General features: G+C 49.4%; 1 protein-coding gene across 39 annotated transcripts in view; it reads left to right on the top strand.

The window, feature by feature from the left end:
• The window catches only part of TACC2 (transforming acidic coiled-coil containing protein 2), a 210,163-nt gene that overhangs the window by 179,850 nt on the left and 7,328 nt on the right, over positions 1-22,985 (top strand). For 17 of the 39 annotated variants that reach the window (XM_070257137.1, XM_005602191.4, XM_070257398.1 and 14 more), the window contains 8 exons: positions 3,195-3,256; positions 4,567-4,682; positions 5,905-6,076; positions 7,365-7,505; positions 8,385-8,474; positions 14,823-14,966; positions 15,450-15,526; positions 19,220-19,263. In XM_070257137.1, coding sequence (XP_070113238.1) covers positions 3,195-3,256; positions 4,567-4,682; positions 5,905-6,076; positions 7,365-7,505; positions 8,385-8,474; positions 14,823-14,966; positions 15,450-15,526; positions 19,220-19,263 — 846 coding nt within the window. The remainder of the gene's footprint in view (positions 1-3,194; positions 3,257-4,566; positions 4,683-5,904; positions 6,077-7,364; positions 7,506-8,384; positions 8,475-14,822; positions 14,967-15,449; positions 15,527-19,219; positions 19,264-22,985) is intronic. The other 22 variants (XM_070257771.1, XM_070257900.1, XM_070257852.1 and 19 more) reach the window with 2 other exon arrangements.

Raw genomic sequence — 22,985 nt, 5'->3', positions numbered from 1 at the left:
TCAGCATGGCTTGATGAGTGGTGCCATGTCCACGCCCAGGATCTGAACCGCCGAAATCCTGGGCTGCCAAAGCAGAGTGTGCGAGCTTAACCCCTCGGCCGTGGGGCCGGCTCCTGGATTCACAAGTCTAGACGGCCTTTCAGTGGTTACCCAATTCTCCGGTCTCCCTAAATACGCAGCTCTCAGCCCCTCCTTCCCACATCCAACAGAGGGGAAAGCATCCTCCTCGGGGCCTGACTGTTCTTCAGTGGTGCGCACCATTGATGTCACACCACAGACAGTTAGAAGGGTGACGGCAAGGAAGTTGGGAGCAGCATCCTCGTCCCCTTCCAAAAGGCTCTTTTCTTCTTCTCTCGTCACTTATGTTAAAAGCTCCAGAAATATTCACAATAAGCAGTGATACACCTGGTCATGATCCCTTACTTTTGTATAACCCATTGTAGGGCATTTATCTTACATCATTTCATTTTATTCTGCAAAATGTAGGCACTTCGAGTTCCGTTTTACAGCTGGGTCAGTAGGCATGGAGAAGTCAGTGAGACGGCTTCCCTGATCCTGGGAATGATGATGTGGACTCAGTTGCATCCTCCAGCTTCTGCCCAGGGTTCTTTCTAGTCCTCTAGCAAAGTTCTAGCAGTTAGAGTCAGGTAGAAACAGCAGTCAGGCCCTCTCACTGTGCATTGGCCCGGTATGAAATAATTAGCCAAAGCTACCCTCGGATATGGCAGGACCCATTAAAAATAACTTTGGGCCTCTTCAGCTTAAAACAGCACATGCTTTAGCCAGTGGCGTCTTCTCTTAGAGGTGAAGCCATCGTGCCACTTGGTGTAACTGGCATCGTCCTTCCTGGCCTGCCAGCTGCGTGTGCATGAGGTAAAACTGGGGCTAACGTTAGACATGGCTCCCCGTCCGAGCCTGACTTTGAGGCTTAGAATTTAAAGCCGATGAGTGAGATTTTGAAAACCAAGTTCAGTAAACCAAGTTTCCTCAAAATATCGAAAATCACTCTGCTGACAATAAAAACTGTTTGTTTGGCTTCATATCCTGTCCAGGCCGTTTTGTAAATTTTAAGTGAGAATCCAAACTGGCTGTGATTGGGAATTCTGGGGTGCATTCTGAAGGGCCACCTCCAGGCGTCCCTCACCCACCTCTGGTTGAAGTTCCCGTGTAGAGTGTGGGCCTCCTGTAACCACACCTGTCACAGGTGCAGGCATTTCTTGGGGGTCAGAGAACCCCCCCACGGTTGTACTGTCGTGTGCTGCCTCTGAAGGGAGGAACGGGGGACGGTGGGCAGTGGGAGGGGAAGCCCCCTCGGCAGGTAGGAAAGAAGACAGATAAGAGAGCTCGGTGACCTGAAACTCACCCAAGTCAGCTGACAGGAAATGGGCTGAGATTCCAGGGGGACGCTTCACTGAGGCAACCTGTGACCAGGGCTGGGCACTGACCAGGGCCACAGGTCCCCGGAAAAATCTCTGGGGTGGCCCTCAGCTTGTTGGGTGCATGCTGGGTACTTTGTGCTGTCATGGGCTGTGCTGAGGGGTAGGCCTGTTACATAATTGAGAGTTAAATCGTACCTTGGCAATAATGATACCCTGGAGAAGGAGGCAGCTGATTCACTCTTATCTTCTCGACTTAAACAGTCCCTAATAGGACGAAAAAATGAGATAGTCCTAAGGTCCTTTCTGGAAGAGGCCCTAGAAATCACCTTGCCCTTCACTGTCCCCCACCTACTTCTTATTTTTAAGGTGGGGAGGACAGTATGTCTTATAAACGAATGCTTCTGTGTCTTAAGTTGAGGGCAGACCCAGTGCAGATTCATTTACAGTCACCTGAGCTCCAGGCCAGCAGCATGTGGTTTGGCACTTGTCTCTGTTCTTGCTGAGTGACACACATGTCAGGGCGTCAGCCCTCAGGATGCACGAGGTCTCTCTGATAACCAATCCACAAAACCATCTTCATTCCTGGGATCAGGCCGTGCCTGCTAGAAGGATGCGTTTGCTTCTCCAGGGAGAGTCGGAGAGTCCAGAAAAGTTGTGCACAGGTTTCAGTGCTGGGGTTTATTCGGCCAGACCACACACACTTGCAGGCTTTGAGAAAAGTCTACTAGGAAATATCTCATTTTAAAGCCCATGTTAAGGAATCATTTTTGAAGTGATGCCTTCAACAATATGTAGAAGTTGAGGCGCTTCAAACCGGAACTGCTATTTCTGTTTCTTTTTATGTGAAGAAAACCACAGCTTTAGGGATTGCCACTGATGCTCTTGCACAGCTGATTTCTGAGCAGGTCACGTGTCACTCGTGGTTTTCTTTTTAAGTAGAAGAGAGCCACCCGGTAGCTGCAGTTGTAGCTTCTGCGAGAAGAGCATCCTTTTGGGTCTTGTTCCCCGCCGCATCCACTGTGCCCGGCACGGTTTGAGGCGCACAGTAGGTGCTGAGAATCCACTGACAGGATGAGGAGTTCATTGAGTGGCAGAGCTGGGTTTCCACATGAAACTGCCTGGAAACCTGAGCAGACAAGTGTTTTCTAGTCTCTAGTGAGAACATCTGAAGTTTTCTTTGCAGCCTGAAGTTGCCAGTCAGTTAAAAATAGGTCATTTCCCCACCGAATTGGACTTTAATAGTCTTTGCATCTGAAAATTTGATTTGGACTGGCCCTGTTGGCACTGGCAGAATTGTGGGAGATGTTTCAGGTGACTTGCAAAGCTTCTCTTACAGGCAACACTGAAGGAACCATATCTGTTCTCCTCTTGCTTCAGAGTGTGTCTGGAGCTAAGTTCTCAGAGAGGGACAACCGTGGGTCCAGTTTCAAAATGTCACCGAGACGTGGGAAGGTTCCACATGTTGCACATGAGACTTACAGACAAAACCAACACCCCAAATGTATACACTCTCCGATCTGAAAACTTGGTACAAAATGCTCACGTCTGTCCCCAGCCAAACCTATGCTTGGTCATGACGTTTATTTCCCGTGGAACTCTCTCTGACCCCACATGGCAGAAGCCCCTTTAGAGCAAGAGGTTTACCAGTTGTCTGAGAATAGCTGACTTGCGCCTCCCCTTTCGACTGTGTGGGATCTCTCTAGTCAGTGGACAGTCTCCAAAAGCGTAGACCCTGTTTTAGGCCCCAACCTGCCTGGCCCAGATCCTTCCCCTTTTTGTCTGAGGGGCTAACCTCTCCTTCTGTTTCTTTTGCAGAGTTGGATTACAGAAACTCCTATGAAATTGAATATATGGAGAAAATTGGCTCCTCCTTACCTGTAAGTTCTTCTGCCTCAGGCCTGTGAGGGGACTTGCTTTCTCGCCCTGTCCTTTGTCATGAAAACGCAGGCACTGGCCGCCTCCTGGGTGCAAAGCATCCCTGGGAGCTCAGACCCCAAATCGAGGGCCCTCTGTGCCCACAGCGTCCTGGGTGCACGGCGAGGGGGAACTGGCGCTGGAGGGTTTGAGGTGCATACTCAGTCCTCTTCAGATGGCGTTTTCAGGGGAAAATGATAGAATGTGCTTAGGCTCCCTGAAGAATTACGGTCAGCATCACTTACCAACTGGGATACGTTCTGAGAAATGCGTTGTTAGGGGTCTTCGTCGTCATGTGAACAACATCGAGTGCACTTACACAAACCCAGATGGCATAGCCTACTACACACCTGGGCCACATGGTACTGATCTCATGGGGCCACCGTCATATGCACGGTCCATTGTTGATGAGAACGTCGTAATGCGGTGCATGACCGTACTTGCCTAGACTGAGAAGGAACTGATCAGAGATTTGTTTTTAAAAGGAGAGGGGAGTGGTTTGGTTGTTTTTAAGGTGTATTCTTATCTGTTTTCTTCAAATTAATTGCTTTATGTAGCTGAAGACTGTCTCTTCGGGCGCTAAGCTGCTCCTCTCTCTTGGTTTTAAGTGGTGGTGATGGGCAGCTATGTTCCCTGCTCCTTCTCTGCTGCTGCCGGGGTGTTTGGTTTCCAGCATGCCCTCTCCTTCTGTGCTGTTGTCCAGTGTTGCCCTCAGAGGCATGGAGGTGCCCAGGAGGGCATGAGGCTGTGGCACTAAATGGCCCTGACACCTTGTTCTTATCTGTCTGCATCGTTTATAGCTGCTGGGGTTGCTGCTTCTAAACCACAGTTTATTGTCAGTCAGCAAACCTCGATGGCGGGGCTCATTGCACTGGGTCCTCATGCTCGTCTTCCGCCATTTCAACTGTGGGCTACACGCAGACTGGGGTCTTGTCTGCCCCTCAGTTTATCCTCAGTGGCTGGCATGGCTGCCTATCCAGAGAAGGTGACCTGTAATGCTGACAGACTGAACAGCATACAGCACACCAACGCCTGTGCAATCCTTCTCCCCTTGAAAATGTCCCAACTGCGCACAGTTGCACCTTCTCACTCTGCCTCCCGACTTCCATCCCATTCTGTCTTTCTCTCTCCTCCCTTCTGGGTGGCTCTAGAAAAGCAGAGGCTTTTCCCTGACGAGTTATTTGTACCTATTGAAGAGTGCTCTGCTTTCCACCTCAGTAGCAGGTCAGGCCAACTGTGTCGCCAGGCTGACGTGTGCCTTTGATCCCTGCAGCAGGACGATGACGCCCCGAAGAAGCAAGCCTTGTACCTTATGTTCGACACTTCTCAGGAGAGCCCGGTCAAGTCTCCTCCCGTCCGGATGTCAGAGTCCCCGACGCCGTGTTCAGGGTACGAGCGCCACAATGAGAGAGTTGCGGATCAGGCCGGAGGCCCCCAAGCCTCTGAGCACCTTGGCACTGCTATCCTGGCATCGTTTCCTCTGCATATACTCAGGCAGCCGCATCCCTGTCTCTCTGAAGGTCCATGTGGTCATAAATGCACTGGGTTTGCTACTGACTGCCCGTTGGACTAAGGGGAAATCCTTAACACCTGAGTGTGAGCCCTTTCTGATCGCCCCCCAGTGCACACACGACTTCCTTTTGTTACCTGTCCCGTGGGGAGACAGCGTGCTGCAACCTTCAGAGCCTGAGGCCCCCTGCCCCCAGCCCTTACTGGTTGTGTGACCTGATACAAGTTACTTGGCCTTCCTGTGCTGCAGTTTCCTCATGGGTAAAGTAAGAGTAATTTAAAAAAAATGTGTAGGGGTTTTGTGAAGATTGAGCGAGACTTTCAGTCTTACAGGCATCCCCCACTGTGCGATGGGCATGGGGTACCTGTCTTCCAAAGCCATCGGGACAATTAAACTGAGATGCTGTGAGGAAAGCACTTGTCACAGAATCTGGCATACATGAAGTGCCTGACAAATATTTATTAATACGAATGTGGATATTAGCATTCGTCAGGGTCGTGTTCTGAGCTGTGTGGTGCTGGATTGGGTAAGGGGGGCTTTGCTCTAAGATTGGGACCTTCTCGTCCCCTCCTACCTGCCCCTTTCACTGAACAGGAGTGGAAACTCTTGCTTTGACTTCCAGAACTTACTCCAATTCTGCTGATGAGGATGTTCTTACAACTGTGATGGCGCCATGTGACAGGCACTGTGGTCAGTGCTTTACATGCAGGCAGCGTCTCACTAGATCTTCACAGAGGGGTGCATTGTCTCCACTTTACAGAAAGGAAGCTGAGCTACACTACCCACTACCCAGTCACTCCCCCTCGGGGGCACAACCAAGGCACTGGCAGTCTGCTCAACTGCAGAGCTTGTGACCTTAGCCAGTGGCATCTGTGCTTCTGACCAGCCCTTGTCAGCAGGCCTTGGGAGGAGGCTGGACCACCCTCTCCCTCAGGCTGTCCAGCCTACAGGCTCCGTGGCCACCCAAGATCTGCTCCATTTCCTCTGGGAACGGAGCCCTCAAGTCCAGGTTCCCTTGTGATGTTGACTGGGTGGGGGCATCCTGGCCGATTTCGGTGGGATTTCCATTGGGAAGACTAAAGATGCCGTTTACTTCTTTAGGTCAAGTTTTGAGGAGACTGAAGCCCTTGTGAACGCTGGGGCAAAGATCCAGCATCCTGTGGCACGAGGGCTGGCCCCCAACCAAGACCCGCACTTGCAGGTGTCAGAGAAATCCTCCCAGAAAGAGCTGGAGGCCATGGCCTTGGGCACCGCTTCAGACACCATTGAAATTGTAAGTGGAGTCAGAGGGGCCCAAGATCACTGAGGGTGACACCCAGCCTGCTGGGTCCCATCACCAAGGGGCAGGCCTTTGGAGCAACACTCACTTGGCACCTGATGTGAGGCCCCACCCCATCCCTTTGACCACAGGAGCCAGCCTGGGAAACTCCACACCACAATGATGAGAGAAAGGCTCTCCAGTCTCACCTTTAGTGCTTTACTTACTTTCAGGGTTATTTATTTTCTACTTTTAGTCCCTTAGGGCTAGACTGTTGCTTTGGAGCTGTCATCAGTCTGTACCCTGCTTCTCTGTCCTCTATGGCAGAGGACAGAGAATGGTAGAGCAGGACACTCTCCTTTTGGGGAGCAGTTGGTTTTCTGGGCCTTGGTGATGGAAACCCCCCCTGTTTGTAGAACAGGACTTAGACCTCTCCCCTCCCAGCCCCTGTGGGGCCTTGCCGAGCAAATAGACTTGAGCTGAAGGCTTCCCTCAGCCCCAACCCCCTGCCCATCTAAAATGGACCATCCTTCTAGGTGAATTTTCTTTGTCTTTCTTTTGCTTCCCTCCCAGCAGTCCCCAGGAGGGTTTGAGGCCATTGAGTTAGTGGGTGACTTTTGTTGTTCTGGATTGTAGACCATTCATTCGTCTCATACATCAGATAGTTATTGAGCTCCTACTATGAGTCTGGCAGTTGGATAGTGTAGAAATAATAATGAGCTAAAAAAAAAATCTCAACACGAGTCCAACCATCTCTCCAGTAGATACTGTGGAAGGACTCAGGTGTGGTTCAGCTTCTACAGAGTTGGCTTCTGATTTTGAAGTCTTTCTGATCCTCCAGGAGACACTTTTTTGTTTCAAATCATCTTTCCATTATTTAGAAAATGACCTTTACCAAAACCTTACTTCCTTTGATATTTACACTTGGAGGTGTTTTCTTGATAAGTTATGTTTGGAAAACCCATCAACTAGCTTGTCTCCCACCAACCAAGATTTTCAAATCAATAAGCAAGAGGTTGCTTTGCTCCCACCGACTGGTTAGGGAGTGAAGGTGGTGTGGGGGTGGGGAGGGCGCCTAAAGCTGTGCTTTTGGGAAGGGAGTTGGGCCTGCCAGTCTTCAGATGCCCATTGTCAGTGTGTGGGAATTAGTCCAGAGGAAAAGGAAAGTATTGGCACCTAATTGGTACTCTCTTTAGCCTTAAGGCAGAAATGTCCAGCAAATAGATGCGTGGTCCTTGCTTGGAATCAATATCACTCTGCTCTCCTCTATTTTTCCTCTGTGTCCTCCTCTGCCGGCCTTCAGACAGCTCCTGAGGGCTCCTTTGCCTCTGCTGACGCCCTCCTCAGCAGGCTGGCTCATCCAGCCTCTCTCTGTGGTGCGCTTGACTATCTGGAGCCCGACTTAGCAGAAAAGAACCCCCCAGTATTTGCTCAGAAACTTCAGGTTTGTAGCCCACGTGTGACCTTTTGGGAGTTTGTCAAAACCTCAGTAGAGAATGAACCTCTAAGCCCCACATGCAATGAGGCAGGACTTAAAGAGGAATTGCTGAAAATGTTCCAAGTGAAATGTCTTCCCCTCAAAGACTGATATATGTGGTGTTCTTTACCCAAGACGCCAAAATGATATAAATTTTGTGATTCCATATGGAACAAACCATTTGTACAGTATTTCAGTGTGGAAATTGGACCCAAACAGTCATTTTTCAGAAGTTTTGATAGCCCCAAAAGCAGTTTCTGTGATTTATTCACAGAACCAAGGGTATTAGATCACCCTGGAGCCGAGCTATTTATATATAGGAGGCCATCCCAGACTCCCATTGAGATAACATCTGGACTTGGTCTTGCATCTGGAACCAAAACAGTTATCTACTCTGTGCTTTACGTGTGACAACTTAATTTGATACCCGCCAGACTAGGCTGTTCAGAGCCAGCTTCGAGAGATTGTTAACAGTCATTGGAGAAATGCAAATCCATTCATGGCAATTGTTAGGCAACTTTATATTAAATGAGCAAAAGGAAAAAAATCGAAGGAAACAGTGCAGTATAAATTTTGACCCCATTTTAAAAAAAATCATTTCATATTCAACTGCATGGTACTTCCCGACAGACATTCCAAAGGGCGAGTCAAAAAAAAAAGGAAATTAAACACTTATTTCATGATCTGCTGAGGTGTTAATTGTGAAAGAGAGCCAGAGTGTGTGTCTTTCCTGCGTCCCTGTCATGACACGTTCATGTGGCGCCTTCATTTCTCTGATGTGGGAAACATTGACACCCGGTCCTGACGCGCTTCCCCTGCGATGTGCTCACACCCGCCCTCCGGCAGGAGGAGCTAGAGTTCGCCATCATGCGGATAGAAGCCCTGAAGCTGGCCAGGCAGATTGCCCTGGCTGCCCGCAGCCGCCAGGACGTCAAGGTACCAGTTTGCTGCTGCCGTGCGCTGCCTCCTGAGAATGTTGTGTGGTCCAGAAGCTTCTTTGCTAACCATTGCCCAGGCAGGCATTGTCAGTGTCCAACAAAGTATAATTTTCCAAAAAGCTGAAAGCATAACTCACATAAGTATACACCGTGCATACGTCTAAGATCTGTTTAACTCAGTAGTGAGGGAACCGGCAGGATGGGAAAGCTGGCTGAATGGAACAGAGTATGAGAAATGGATGTACAGAGTCAGTGGGGTAAAGGCGAGAATAAGATCACAGAGTTAGATATAAAACTGGTTAATACTGGGTTAAAAGGACAAACAAATTGTAACCTTTGAGGTTTATTTTTTTCCTACGGAAATCATTTGCTTCTCTACTGAACAAAAGTAATTTGCAATTTTCCATTGTCTGCAAGTTAATATCTAACTCTGCTGAGACTGGACCCTAATCAATAGTAAATAGTAAGTGAAACCCAGACCTTCCTGAGGTGTCAGATGACCCCTACGTCAGGGGTCAGCAATCCTTTTCTCTAAAGGGCAGATAGTAAATATTTTAGGCTTTGTTGGCCATATGGACTCTGTCGCAACCACTCAGCTCTGCGACTGGAGCTCGAAAGCAGCCACAGACAATACATGGATGAATGGGTGTGGCGGGTTCCAGTAAAACCTTTTTTACAAAAAAGGGCAGCAGGCCATTTGGCCCGCAGACCAGGTTTGCTCACCCCTGCTCCAGAGTGGAATGTGATATTGACAGGGCATGCAGAAATCTTTTTGCCTGGCTTCCAAGTTGAGGGTAATTTTGCTTAACAATTTGAGTGAGTTGCTGATGACATGCAAAATGCTGGGTGGCCCTGGGAGGTTCAGCCCACCCCCAAGTCGGTCAGACCAGGGCTGGACCCCAGTGTGTCCGTGGCCTTGAAGGAGTTGGTGAACCTCTCTGAGCCTCAGTTTCCCATCTGTGAGATGAGGCTGTGAACAGCGGGTTGGCAGGTAGCTGTAAGGACTACAGGTGATACACGGAGAGCAACACCGTGCGTGGCGTGAGTAGCTGTGCGATAAACGAAACCTGCTGTTGTTAGCTGACCCTCACTTTTGCTCTGTTACCTGATCAGACGCTCCAAGCATCTAGCTCATGGAGTGGGTCCACGTCCCATTTTACAGATGGGGAAGTGGAGCCATGGAACCAGCCTGAGGCCTGACAGTGACCTGGCCTAACGGGAACAAGAACTCAAATCTCCGAATGGGAGCCCCTTGCCTGTCCCTCTCAAGAAACGTCTCATCTGGCAGAGGGGCCGGTGGTTTCTCCCATCTGTCGTCCTTGTTATAGGATCAGAAGTTCACCTACATCTCCTGCCCTGAGGGCTCCCCCGTGTGGTTTTCCTGGAGCCACACGGGGCCCCCTCCAAGAGACAGCTCCCAATGACAGAAGGTGGCCACACTGTGGGTGTCCAAACCGGCAACAGTGGGACCCAGGGCAGAGACAAGAATGTAAATACAGATTGCCAGTGTCCTTGTTCTTGTTGCCAACCCATAAACTTGGGCTTAATTTCCACGAAAATGAGATTTTTAGAAAGTACTAAGCAGTGAGGATTTTTTCCCTAATTGATTTATTTCTTGATATCCTTGGGTAGTGGTTTCAAGACAGAATGAATTACTTGAAGTTTGGCCGCTATTAATAGGGTGTACAGTATTCCTGTCCAGAAGTTGGAGGCAGAATTGAGCATGTTCCGAGAAGTGGTTCAGATTGAGTGGAAAGCATTCTGGAGTGCCCGGGTCCCCCTGCCTCCTTCCTCCAAGAGCGCATCAGAGATGGCGGGCGGCACTATTGGCCAGCAGTTGACTTCCTCGGTTACAGTCTGTTCTCAGACCATGTGTCCCGATTCTGATTTAGGAAATATTGTCACATGGATCTACAGAGTGTGAGTCGGAGAGACAACCCCAGCTGCCTCCTTACATATTTCAGAAGGGCATGCTAAAAGAAATACTCTGTAGGTGTAGAACCGTCTTGGAGTGTAAGGAATGTTTTTCTCAACCACAGTACCTTGTACTGCTCTGTAAGAAATACGTTACCTGGTGACCTTGGAAAGTGGATGCTCTTTCCTGTAACTAACCAGCCTGAGGGTGATCCGTTTTCTTTAACCCAGTTAAGTTCCTGTGGGTTTCTTGTTCATATAGATGCTTGATTGCCCCTCACTGCATTGGAAGCTGCTGATCTGTAAGAAAAGAGCAGCTGTGTATCCAATTTGCTCTTTTTTCTGCCCATCTATTTCAGCTGCAGGTGACATAGCCCAGGCTTTTTGGCAGCGTAGTCCTAAACTGTTGATAACACAGAAATGAAATCGCTTGGAATGAAGGAAAGTCATATTGAGGAGATGAGAAGCCACATGAAATATCATGGGGATGAATTCTGGTTGCTCCTTCAAGCAGCTTCAACTTGCATCTCCCTTTCGACTGAGAGCCCGCTGAGCCGGCCTTGGAGGGACCACAGCGGTTTGCTCTGTCTCATTAGTTAGAAAACATTAGAAAGGAGGAAAACTCCATAGGGGCTGGGATGCCACGCGGTAGCCCACTTATTGCTTTCCTTCCACACACTTGTGGCCCAGCTAAATTTGGTGTGTCCTCCTGGGGGTGAAGCTGACCAGGGTCGTTGGCTACGTGGTGCTGCAGCCCTGAATTTAACACTAAATGAGGCTAGATAGAACCTAAGTGTCCTACCTGTGTGCTTTCCGAGCGGTGCAAGGTGTGCGGGGTGCTGATTTGACTTAATTTGTGTATATGACAGATGCTAGTCATGATCCCCAAAGCCATGGGCCCTTCTGGATGAGGGGACCCGAAATAGAGAAAGAAGGATGTGTCTACATAACTTAGGGACAAGGATCACACAAATGGCAAGCTTCAGGACGGGAGGAGGTCCTAGGAGCAGGCATCGCTGGGAGGGAAAGCGGGGGTTAATCCTCAGTGTCTGATTCCTCCAGGAGTCCTGGCCAATCAAGGCAGACACCTGGATAGTACGTCAGCGGGAGAAGGAGTTGGGTCTGGGCAACCTGTGTGGTTGGTGAGCAGCCTGGCATCATAGGCTCCTTCTCTCATGCTGTGTCCAGAACCTACCTCCCCGACCCCGAGTTTAACAACACAATGCCTGAAAGCCATAAGAACAGTCTGATGAGCAGTGACAGAGGGCTGGCACGTGGGGTTCAGCTTATTTGCCATTTTTGAGAATTTGTGCGTATCGCCTGCAGCCTGTATTGAGAAGGATTGAGGCCAGGTCTTGACTCACTGGGTGGTGCCTGGTGGTGCCTCCCTGCGGGGAGGGATAAGGCACTTACTGAGTGCCTTCCTCCTGTTTGCCATCCTGAGCTTGGGAACCTCCCATTGTCAAATTTGGATGGGACAGCGCCAGGGTGAAGCCACTCACCTGTCCAGTGCCATATAGCCCTGACACCCCCTCAGACACCCAGCCCGTGTCCAGCTCCATGACCTTGGCCCAGCTTGCTGTGGTCTCCCTCCCTGATCTCGACTCCTGCTCCCCACCCCCATGCATGCCTCTCACACTGCTCTCCTGGCCCAGCTTCCAGACAGGGATCCTATCTTGGTGCCTTGGTCCCAGACATGGCAGTGTCCCCTGAGGCCTGGCAACAGAGAATTGGCCACAAGGAGGAGCTTGGGTGAGTGACAGGACCCCTGCCCCTGGCTGCAAGGCCAGAAGGACCCCAAGCATGAGGTCCACAGGTCTTACTGGGGTGATGGTGGCCAAGGGGTCCTCGTCGGGACCAAGACTTGAGGGAGTGGATTGGGGGGTTGGAAGCTGGTTCTAAAGGCTCAGGGCTCTCTGGGGCATGGGCTTTTCACATTTTAATTTGTGATTCTAGTGGCTTTTTGGTCTCTCTGAAGTAGCAAGTGGGAGATTATGTGAGAGAAACAAAGCTTAATCTCTCTGATTTTAAACAATCTGCAAGAGACAAACCTATTAATTTCAGTGAAAAGCAATTCTTGGTTGTAAGAGAAAACCAGGGTGTGTACCTTGAATTTTATTAACATGCAGATACTCAGGCAGTAATTCAAGTGGGTGCTGAAGTCATCTGTTCCTTTATTGAAAACACCAGGTGGCCAGGATGAAAGGGGAGAGGGAAGGGCTGGCTGTGGTAGTAACCCTTTGCATTTACTTAGAAAGCTCCTTTATTTATTTTTCATCCCCCTCCTTGTTTTACAAAGGACTTTAGGCAGCTTAAAGATCCTTAGTTCTTGTGTTGGTCATGTTTAGTTTCCACCCAGTGTGATAAAGTTAGTTTTAATTCATTTTCTCCTGCACTTTAGAGAGCTGGTTTATTTGGGGAGTCAGAACTGAATCTCCTTCTTGGAAATCTTTTGGCCAAATCTCTCAGATGCTCAATTTTTTCATCTTCAGAAGGACCAGGATGCGTTAGATGGTGTCTAGTGTTCTTTCCATTTTGAAATTTTATTGTTCTTTTTTTTAATCAAATAACACACTATTTTACTTTTTTTAAAAAAATAGGAACAGTTTTTTAAAAAAAACGCTATTCAGAATCTTGTGTTTATGAACTTAATCCATAAATACAAATATTGCATCTTGATGTCTAGGTATGATTTTCCATTTACTTCCTAAGAAGTTTCCCACATGACAAGTAGACCCTTCAAAACATTTCCAGCAGCAGAGGTGAAGCCACACGTGGGAGGGCTCTGCCCCATCGTCGGTCCTTCTGCTGAGCAGTCCATCTTGGCTGTGAACTTGTGTTCCGGTCAAATGTCCTTAACAGATCTGTTTAGGACCTGAGATTGAAAAGGTCATGGTATCCCATTTGACACCTGGGTGTAACTCTAGGATCTGGTTGGACAAGGGCTGAGCGCTCCCCTGTCTAACCGGCAGTAATCATTTGGGTCCCACTGCAGAGTTAGCCAAATAACTCAGGCAAGGCAACCAAAGCCGTTTAGTTCACCTTGCATGTGTACCACTAACTGGTCCTAACTCGGTAATCTCCAGTCCTATCCATTAAGCTTCTGCCCGAGTCTTCTGAGCTGTCGCCCTCCTCAAGTTCACTTCCCTGAGGCTGGAGGAGGGTCGGCATGCCTGTTGTGATTGGAGAGAGAAACACTGCTCACGTCCCTTGGGGGGGGGGGGGCGCCCCCTTCCCAGTTACTGTTGGTTCTTTGATCTTAGCTGCTGCCACTGACAAGACAAGTCCTCATCGTTCTTTTCCCATGTCTCTCCCTGTGTCTGCCATGCTGTGGCTTTCTGTCCACTTCTCAGTTTCTGCTCATAAATTTCCCTCGGAAGAGGCAGTGGCCCCTGTCAGACCACCATTACCTCGCAGTGAATTGGACTCTCGCAGCCAGCAGGGAGGTTTGCCTGGGCACGCCCAACGCCCCGGGAGGTTAATGAATCGGACTGGGGGTGCGGTTGGATTGGTGTTTCCTTTGCCGTAGAATTAGACTGACACCCTCAGCTGTCCTGGTTGAGATGCTCCTAACACCGCATTTTGAGTGTGCTGGAAATTGCTGAGTGTTTTGTGCAAAGAGTGGCCGAGTAGCCCCAGACCTCTCCTGCCTCCCTGGAGGCTGGTGTCTGTCCTTGCAGAAGGCTGCAAAGCCGTCACACCTGTGTCAGTTGGGGTGGGGGGCGGGGAAGCATTCCGCTTGTTGAGGGTCTTATCAGCAAATGTGGATATCAGCCTTGATCCGGTTTTCAATTTTCCCATTGACACAACAGACTTAGGGCAACATAACTCCAACATAGCTCTTACCTTCCGGCATCCAGAAACTAGCTTGTTGAAGGTGACGTTGGTTGACACCTCTGGTAGGCTTCAAGCTTTGTGTGAATCATATCCTTTCAAACGGAGCTTAACAAATACCACCCCCCCCAAATTGAAATGTGGACAGTCGTACAAAAATATCAGATCTGCCGTTATTTAAAACTAGGCAAACGCAGACTAGAATTCAACAGCGTTCACCATCAGGCTTTGTTTTGGAAGGGGAGCCTACTGGAAAATGACCTTGCTTCTTAGGCACAGTGCCTGAATGCCTCTGCGTCTGATAAATGGCCGTGATAAAGCAGGCACCAGACACGCCTGACTCCAAGGGCTGGGGGTTGGGGAGGCCTCTGCTGTTAGCCGCTTTGTCTGCCTGTACAGGTACAAAATGATCGATTTCCCTAGATTGTATCCGGCATTGCCCCATCCATTAGTTTTAGCATTTTCTCATACTTTTGATGTTCCTTGTTTCAAAACCATACAACTGACCCATTCATGAAAGGATGAACGCAGTCCCCTTTTGTTGTATGATTGATGTTAACTTCTTCTTTTTTCTGTTTAATTAAAAACCATTCCACAGAGAGAGGCTGCTCACCCGACAGATGTCTCCATCTCCAAAACAGCCTTGTACTCCCGCATCGGGACCACCGAGGTGGAGAAACCTGCAGGCCTTCTGTTCCAGCAGCCGGACCTGGACTCCGCACTCCAAATTGCCCGAGCAGAGGTATCGTGGTGTGTGGCTCAGAGAAGGCACGCTCTGTTGCCCTGGGAAAAGCTCTGGTTTCTGCCACATGTGAAAAGAAATGTATACATATATATATACACACACACACACACAGACACACCCCCCCACGGTCCACAAAACCAGTGTCTTTGGAGACAGACTTTCTCCTCTGACCACCACAGGCAGAGATGGTGGCAAATGTGGGTTTTGATCTTTCTGGACACTGTCGTTTAAGGGGGCTTTATGGCCTTGTTTGATTTATAACAAAGATCAGTCGCTGCCCAGGGGGCATGGTGAAAGTCTGATGTCTGGCTTATTTCTGTTTCATACTCGGGGAGAGTCTCTGAGTACAATCCTGCTTGGGTCTAGGAAGTTTTAATTCTTCATGTATTCGATGTCCCCTGGTCTTCAGTCGCTGTGAATTGCTCAGATCTGACTTCACTCATTTGGGGTTAACCTTTCCCCTCTTCTTCCTGATCCTAGATCATAACCAAGGAGAGAGAGGTCTCAGAGTGGAAAGATAAATATGAAGAAAGCAGGCGGGAAGTGATGGAAATGAGGTCAGTTGTGATGCTCCGGCTTCCTGGTCCCTGGGGATGCTCACCTGGGCTTTGATCCCAGCTGGAGCAGCTGTGGCCCGCGTCTTCTAGAGTTATCTTTCCTTTAATACACAAGGGTCATATTTTCACAGAAGTATTTTTAGTATATTACTATTATTAAAATACCATGCACGAGTTAAATAACGCAATCAAATAAATATATGTACAATGAGAAACAATCTCCTTCCTGCTCAGCCTCTAGTCCCACACCCTCAGGTAACCGCTGTGCACTGTTTCTGGTGCATCCTTCAAGAATTTTCCATTTCTGAACGCAAATGTGTGAATGGATCGATACAGCCTCCGTTTTTCTTCAAAAGTGGGGTGAGGAAATATACCTTATCCTACACGCTTTTTTAACTGAGCATATCTCGGGCAGATTTTTATACATGGCGACCTCATTGTTTAACAGACATTTAATTGTCCCTGTGTGGTCTGACACAGTCAGTTTCACCGGTCTCCATGGATGAGCTTTTGGGTTATCCCCGACTTTGGGTGGATGGTTTCTTTATTTGCTGCATACTGTGACAGAAGTGTGGCAGCCACCACGTGTGGACTGCCAGCCGTGTGCTGAGCGCTGTGCTTTTGGTTAGACACTGTCTCTGCGTCTCCCTCCAGAGGGGATCAGCCCTGTCTGACAGTGGAAGGCTCAGGGAGGTTAGGTGACTTTCCCGAGGTCCTGGAGCTTCAAGTTAGAAGAACGTGAATTTGAATCCACCTTTCTGACTCCAAAATGCAAACTCTTTTCCCTGTGCCCAGCTGCCTGCCTCCCTTGTTCTCAGCTCGTTTCCTCCTTTGTTTTCTCTCAACACATCATCTTAGAAACTAAGAAACCATCTCTGGGGCTAGAACTTACCCTTGGGATGTGATTTTTAAAACTATATTGCAGGTGGCATTTAAAAAAAATATGTTTTGTTTTGTTTTTTGGTGAGGAAGATTGGCCCTGAGCTAACATCTGTGCCAGTCTTCCTCTAGTTTATATGGGATTCCGCCACAGTGTGGGTTGATGAACAGTGCTAGGTCTGCGCCTGGGATCTGAACCTGCGAATCCCAGGCGGCCAAAGCGGAGCACACAAACTCAACCACTAGGCCACTGGGCCGGCACTGACAGGTGTCATTTTTAAAGCAACTTTGGCCCAAACCTTTGCTGTGACCACCCCGCTCTGGTCTGCCCTGTCCAGGTTCTGGCTGCTGCCAGGTCTGAGAACTGCTCATGAGTGGCGCAGTTCATTCTTCCACACACCTGCTCTCTTCAGCACAAAAATTAAGTCATGGATTTTGAATGGCAAGAGACAATTTCGATTAGAGCACAGCCGTTTTAACAAGGCAGAGGATCTGGTACTGTGCTGGGAATCCACAGCAGCCTTCATTGTTAAGTCTCAAAGTTTGGGAGTAAGGGAAAGATGGATTTTTAAAACTTGCTCGAAGAATTAGTACACTTACAGTGCACTTAATTGCAATAACAGCTGCTGGTTAATTATCAAAATCAATTGCATTCCTGGCTACTATTTTAAGTAGCAAGCAAATCATTTAGGTAATCATATGCTCCTGTTTTCTGGGTCAAATAGTATCTTCCTGAAAATTCTCCTCTTAGTTCCTTCTTTCTGCTGATGCTTTTTGTGACCATTTCTGGAGGTTAATCTTAGTGTGCTATTTCACATTCAAACTGAGGCCCTGTAGTTGCAGTATTTTAAACTCTCTCTCTTTTTTTTTTTTTTTTTGGTAGGGGAGTAGGGGAGGGCACTGGGTAGCTTGTTTTTTGCCTGCACTGAAAATGACAGCAGGGCCCACTGGGAAGGCTGGCAGTTCTGTCTCTGATCCCTTTTGCCTCCCCAAGCAGAAGTAGCACAGACGGGGGCTCCATGGAATGCTATTTACTAACCAGTACGGTAGGATTTTGGGGTGTCACCGGCTGGCGCAGCTGCCCTGGTGTTTGATGGCTCGACTGTCAGCCCTGTCAGCCTCTGGAGTCAGGCTCTGCTTCCTAGCTGCTTCTGGGCCTGTTCCTTAACTCTGTGCCTCACTTTGCTCATCTGTAAAATGGGGGTAAATCACAGTGCTTCGAGGCAGGAGAGTGTGAGGCTTATGAACAAAGGCTTCAGAGGCCAAGGCCTGGATTTGAATCCTCGCTCTGCCTCTTTATAGCCTGAGGATCCTGGAACGGCTCCTGAGTGACCCTGTGCCCCAGTATGCCCATCAACAATTCTGGGGACAGTGATGGCTGCACCTCTTAGGGTCCTTGAGAGAAGGAAATGAAGATACAGTGCGGCTGAAACAGCTTTAGGGCCCTGGTCTCCAGGACTCTAAGAGGACACGTCGCTTACCTGCTGTGGCCGGCCTCTGTCCTCGGCGGTGATGGGTGCAGGCGGGCAGCCTCAAAGATCCGTCACCGCTGTGTGACTCCAGATGCAAGGAGGTGTTGTTCAATCACAAAAACACAAAGTGCTTCCATGTAGGATTTAGAAAGAACCCAGGTGGGCTCATGTCGGGGCCTCCTTTCTTTTGGGTCTGCCCTTGAGTGGGGCACTGACCTTGGGACCAAGAAGCCAGCCACAGACGCCCAGCAGCCATGAGGCCTTTAAGCTTTGCAGAGTGCGTTCTGCTTTCATTGTCCTTTTCAACCTCATTTAATTCCCCCCACAGCCCTGAAAGTCAGGGTCTGGGGTCGCTCTCAGTCTACCAGGGCGTAAGCTGAGCCCCCGGCATCTGTGACTGACTTGTCCGAATCACGCGGCTGGGAGAGGCAGGGCCAGCTGTAATCAGGGTCCAGGTCTGTTGGTGGCTAGCAGCTCTTGGACTCTTATGGAGGGCCATTATTGGATGATGTAAGTGAAACCCCCAAGTCTTTTTTGAGAGCCTCCTTCCAGAAGGTTGAGTTTGGAGGGAGGGCTGGTTCACTCCTGGGTCCTCCCACCTGGGGGCAGCAGTGAGGCAGTCTCACCAGCAGGAGATCTTAGTGCTTTTGTGCAGCTACTGTTTAGTGAGGCTACCCAAGAAGTGCAACTATTTTCTCCCCCTACCCCCACCCGCCCGTTGCCAAACACAGGTGACTAAGAAGTGGCCCCTAGGCCTTCAGGAGCTTCTACTCACGTACTATGATGTCAGGTATATGAGGTGTTTTAGAAGAAGTTTCAGATAAAATGTTATAGAGTTCCAAGGAGAAATGAAGGAAGGCTCCCTGGAGGAAGTAGCATTTGAATTGGACTTTGAATAACAGATAGAAAGTGAACAACATGAGCAGGGTCATGGAGGTGAGAAAGCCCAGAGCAAACAAAAAATTATTTGTTGTCGTTGAACTATCATGTTCACGCAGTGGCGTGGAAGGAGGTAAGATTGCTGAGGGAGATCAGGCCTGGGTGCGGAAGGCTTCAGTGGCCAGGCTGAAGGTTTGGCTTATTTTTTTCTCAGTGGACAGTGCGGGGGACACTGAAGGTTTTGCACAGGGGAGTGATGCGTTGAGAGTTGTGCACTAGGAAGTGAGCCTGTTTGGGTGTGCCAGGAGAGGGTTGAGGTTGGAGGTGACCCTAGAAGTGTGAGAAATGACATGTGTCCTCTTGTACATTGGTCAGGCTGTTGATGTCCAGCACATGGGCCCCCGTGTGAAATTAAAAACTGTTCTGTTGTCATGGTTCCAACATGCTGTCACTTCTCTTACAGGAAAATAGTGGCCGAGTATGAGAAGACCATCGCCCAGATGATAGGTGGGTGTCCCGGCCGGCGGGGCCCAGCCTGCCCTGAGGTTTCTAGGCTCTGGGGAGGGCTTTGCAGGTAGACACTGCGCATGTTCCTCCTAGGCTCCTCTCGGAGCGTGAAGTCCTTCAGGGAGGGGCCAGAACATCCCAGAATGTGGCTTCACCCCAGGGCAATGAGCCTGGGGACCTCCCGGAAACACCTGCTCAAATGTGTTAGCATTATGCATGGCTCCGGGAAGCCGTGGCAGTCACCTCGATGGCCACCGTTTGAGCAGCCAGGACTGTCCACCTCGTGGGGAAAGAGATTTGGGTTGTTTCCTGAGATGTTTGGGGGCTTTTTTGCTCATGGGAGAGACTAAGAATCAAATCCTTAAACCCTAATTTAGTCTAGAGTCAAGTGACAGAATACCCCATCCAGCCCTTACACAAGGTTCTAGGACAAGGACAGTAGAACATGTGGCAATCCAGCTGTCCGCCCCTGCTTCCGCCTGTGTTATGGCAGACCGTGTTAACTAGTCACCACGCTCTTTCTCACCGAGGTTGGACACTGCCTCAGAATCCATCTTAACACAGCATCCCAGGCAGCCAGTACTGACAGATTCCTTTGGTCTACAATAAAAGAAGGGCGCAAGTCACAAGTTATACACACCTGGCTCTTTTTTTTTCTTTTGTAAATAATGAAAAAAGATCTTGCAGAAATTCTAAGCCCAAGTTTTTACACTAATGATCACTAGTCAAAAATGATGTTATGACTCTAGGGGGTTGGGGAGTTGTTTGTTTATTCGCTTAGGTCTGGGATACCAGTCTTTGAAAAATCTTTTCCTCCTGAAGACATCCGGAGAAAGACCGCAGCTCACCACAGACCGCAGTTTCTGTGTCCCGTCTTGACGCTGTGCTAGCAGATGACGCCCCCCCCCCCAAACGTTCGGGGGTGCGTCACGCCACACCTCTGCCTTGTCCCACCATGAATATGACAGCAGCCTCGGGAGTGTGAGGAGGCCGGTAGCTGAGTGACCCCATTCAAAGGGGCTTTAGTTTTGAGTTATTACAATAAAAGGCCATTTCTCCCGGAGCTCAGGGGGGAAGCCCATTCGGGTGTTTCTAAGGCTCAGCCTCCCGGGGTCTGCTGTCTATAAACTGAAGCCTCTTCATTCAATTGGTATAACAATTTATGATGCGTTTGGAGGAGGTGAAACAAAACTCTTGGAACTGAAACTGCCAGTAAAGGTGGTTGAGATGGGGGATTTATGTCTTCCAATATACGGCGTTTGGCAAGCCGAGCTCAACCTTTTGGCCTCCTGGAGTCTTGGGAGGTGCAAACGTCACTCAGACCTACCGTGGCTCATCTGGAAACAGCCTCCTGCGTCTCAGAGTCATGCATCCTTATTTTTGCTCTTGGTGATGACGTTTAGGCCAACATTGAAATGGGGTAAAAGGACGTGAGCCTTCGCCCTGACTGCAGGCTGCCCAGAGCCATCTTTTACGCTCCGCTGGCAGTTTTGATGGGAGCAGACGTTCCCTCTTGAAAACTAAAAGAGCAGGAATCTCTCTAGTTCGCCTGGGTGGTCTGTCCTCGTGACAAAAACTGTTCAACTCTGATGCTTTCCTCACAGCGTATTTCCAGGTGACAGTAGTTAGAAAATTTTCAGTTCCCCACGGTCTGAGGATATGTGGGACCCTGACTCCAGGGACTGTGGCCACATGCCCACCCCCTCCCCCAGGTCCCTGTACCCCGCCCCCGGAGAGCTGGTCTGTTTGGCCTAAGGGTCCCTCTCTTCAAGAGCTGTGAACTTGGCCCTTTTTAGCATTTTCTGTTTGGGGGTGTTCGAGCCACCCGCAGTGGCTCCGTGAGACTCCAGCAACCCTGGCTGGAAGCAGCATTGTCACTCAGGGTGGTGTCACACCGTGTGTCCGTTCCTTGTTCCCCATCCTCACGCTCCCATTCACTGCCACTTTTCCAGAACTGTTCTCATCAGAAAGGTGGCACGTCCGTGGTTGTCACCCATCAGTCACTGTTGCAGGTCATTGATTAGGGCCATTGCAGATTTCGGGGTCCTCATGTCCTTGTAGAAGATGGTGTGGGTCCAGGGCACGGCTGGGACCTGCTGTGGCTGTGGGTGGGACCTGCTTTCTTTCTGGGCAGGTCTCCATATGTGGCAGCACATCCGCATGTCTCATCTGGATTCCATATTTTTCTTGTTGTTTTCACTCACTCAATCAGCATTCCTCATGGACGGGAAACTCAGGCCCAGAGAGCTTGGCAGTTCAGGACCTGAGCGAACGTAATAGCGTTTTGAATTTAAAACCAGTTTCCACCCCACCTACTCGAGCCCTTCCTGGCTCCAGGCAGGCTCTGTGGCCCCCATTTAACCTCCACAAATGCTCCACACCGGGGTGACATCTGTCCTGCCATCATTGTCTGTTCTTATTGTGTGTTACTAAAGAGAATATGTTTTATTAAGTTCAAATATTGAATATTTAGAATTCAGAACAAAGAGAGATTTCTGTGCTTTCTGCATTCCAGGTTGTTGCAATTGATTTTTTTTTCTGCTCTCCTAACAACTGCCCTGATTATCTGTTTTGCTTCCATTTTCTGTTGCTTCTTGCCCTTTGCTTGCAAAACAAACAGGCAAGCCTGGTAAGTAAATGCTTTTCACCTAATTTGACACCTGCCCATTGCAACCCTCATTTGTTTGTTTTTCTATTTTTGTTACTTTTGCTTTTGTGTGTTTGCCACATTCCCCACATGGTTTCATCAGGTTTTGCCTGAAAAAGCCAGAAAAATCTCCAGGGGCATTGTTTTGCTGTTAAGGCTAGAGCACCTTTGGTTTGGGGCTGATTTCCTGATTTGAAGAACCTAACAGGATTTGTAATTTACGCAAAGATCCGTGACGTGCTCCCACCTCCCCAAACTCCTGGGAACTGGGAAATCTGTTTTTCCAGGGGTTATCTGGGGAGGAAAGGAAACCTGAGGCTGGCTGGGTCTCAGGTCCAGGAAGTCAGATGGACTCCGTTTGATAAATGGCTCCTTTACCGGCCAAGTGAAACGTACACATGCTTGAGACCGGCTGGAAGGCGCACTGTGCAGTGAGGAAGGCTGAGGAGGCAGCTCACATTCAAAGGATGAAAACAAACATTTGGCACTCGCAAAACTGCCAAACGCCCTTTCTTTTAGGAGTCTAGATGGAACAAGCTGATTGCCGGCAGTTCTGTTCTCACTTATGTTAAAAAGCTCCCCCTCCGTGCGTCACTGTGGTGTGACATCATGCCAGTTTGGGAATGCCGATGATGTTGTTGATAACGGTCATTGACACTGGGTTCTTACTACATGGCGAGCGCTTCATATACATTCTCTCCTTTAATCTTCCCCCAAACACCGTGAGACACATACTGTGATCCCCTTTCAGGGGAGGAGGCTGACACAGAGCTTGTTAGCCCCGCCCACGCTCTCACAGCTGGGACATGGCAGAGGCAGGACTAGAACTGGGGCGGTCAGACTCAGAAGCGTGGGTTCTTCGCCTCCGCCCTGGTGGCGGGAGCTCTGAGCGCCAGGCTTGCAGAGACGTCAGGCATCCTCTGGGCCAGTGGGTCTCCCAGCATGCTCCCCGGACCAGCCGCCTCAGCATCACTGGGGACCTTGTCCCAGATGCCGATCCTCGGCCCCACCCCAGGCCTGCTGAGTCAGAACCCTCTGAGGGGGAGTGTAGCAATCTGTGTTTGAACAAGCCCCC

This window comes from Equus caballus, chromosome 1 (genome assembly GCF_041296265.1).
Source record: "Equus caballus isolate H_3958 breed thoroughbred chromosome 1, TB-T2T, whole genome shotgun sequence".
Classification (NCBI taxonomy): Eukaryota; Metazoa; Chordata; class Mammalia; order Perissodactyla; family Equidae; genus Equus; species Equus caballus.
The sequence above is the reverse complement of the archived record's forward strand: the minus strand, read 5'-3'. Positions and strand labels throughout refer to the sequence as shown.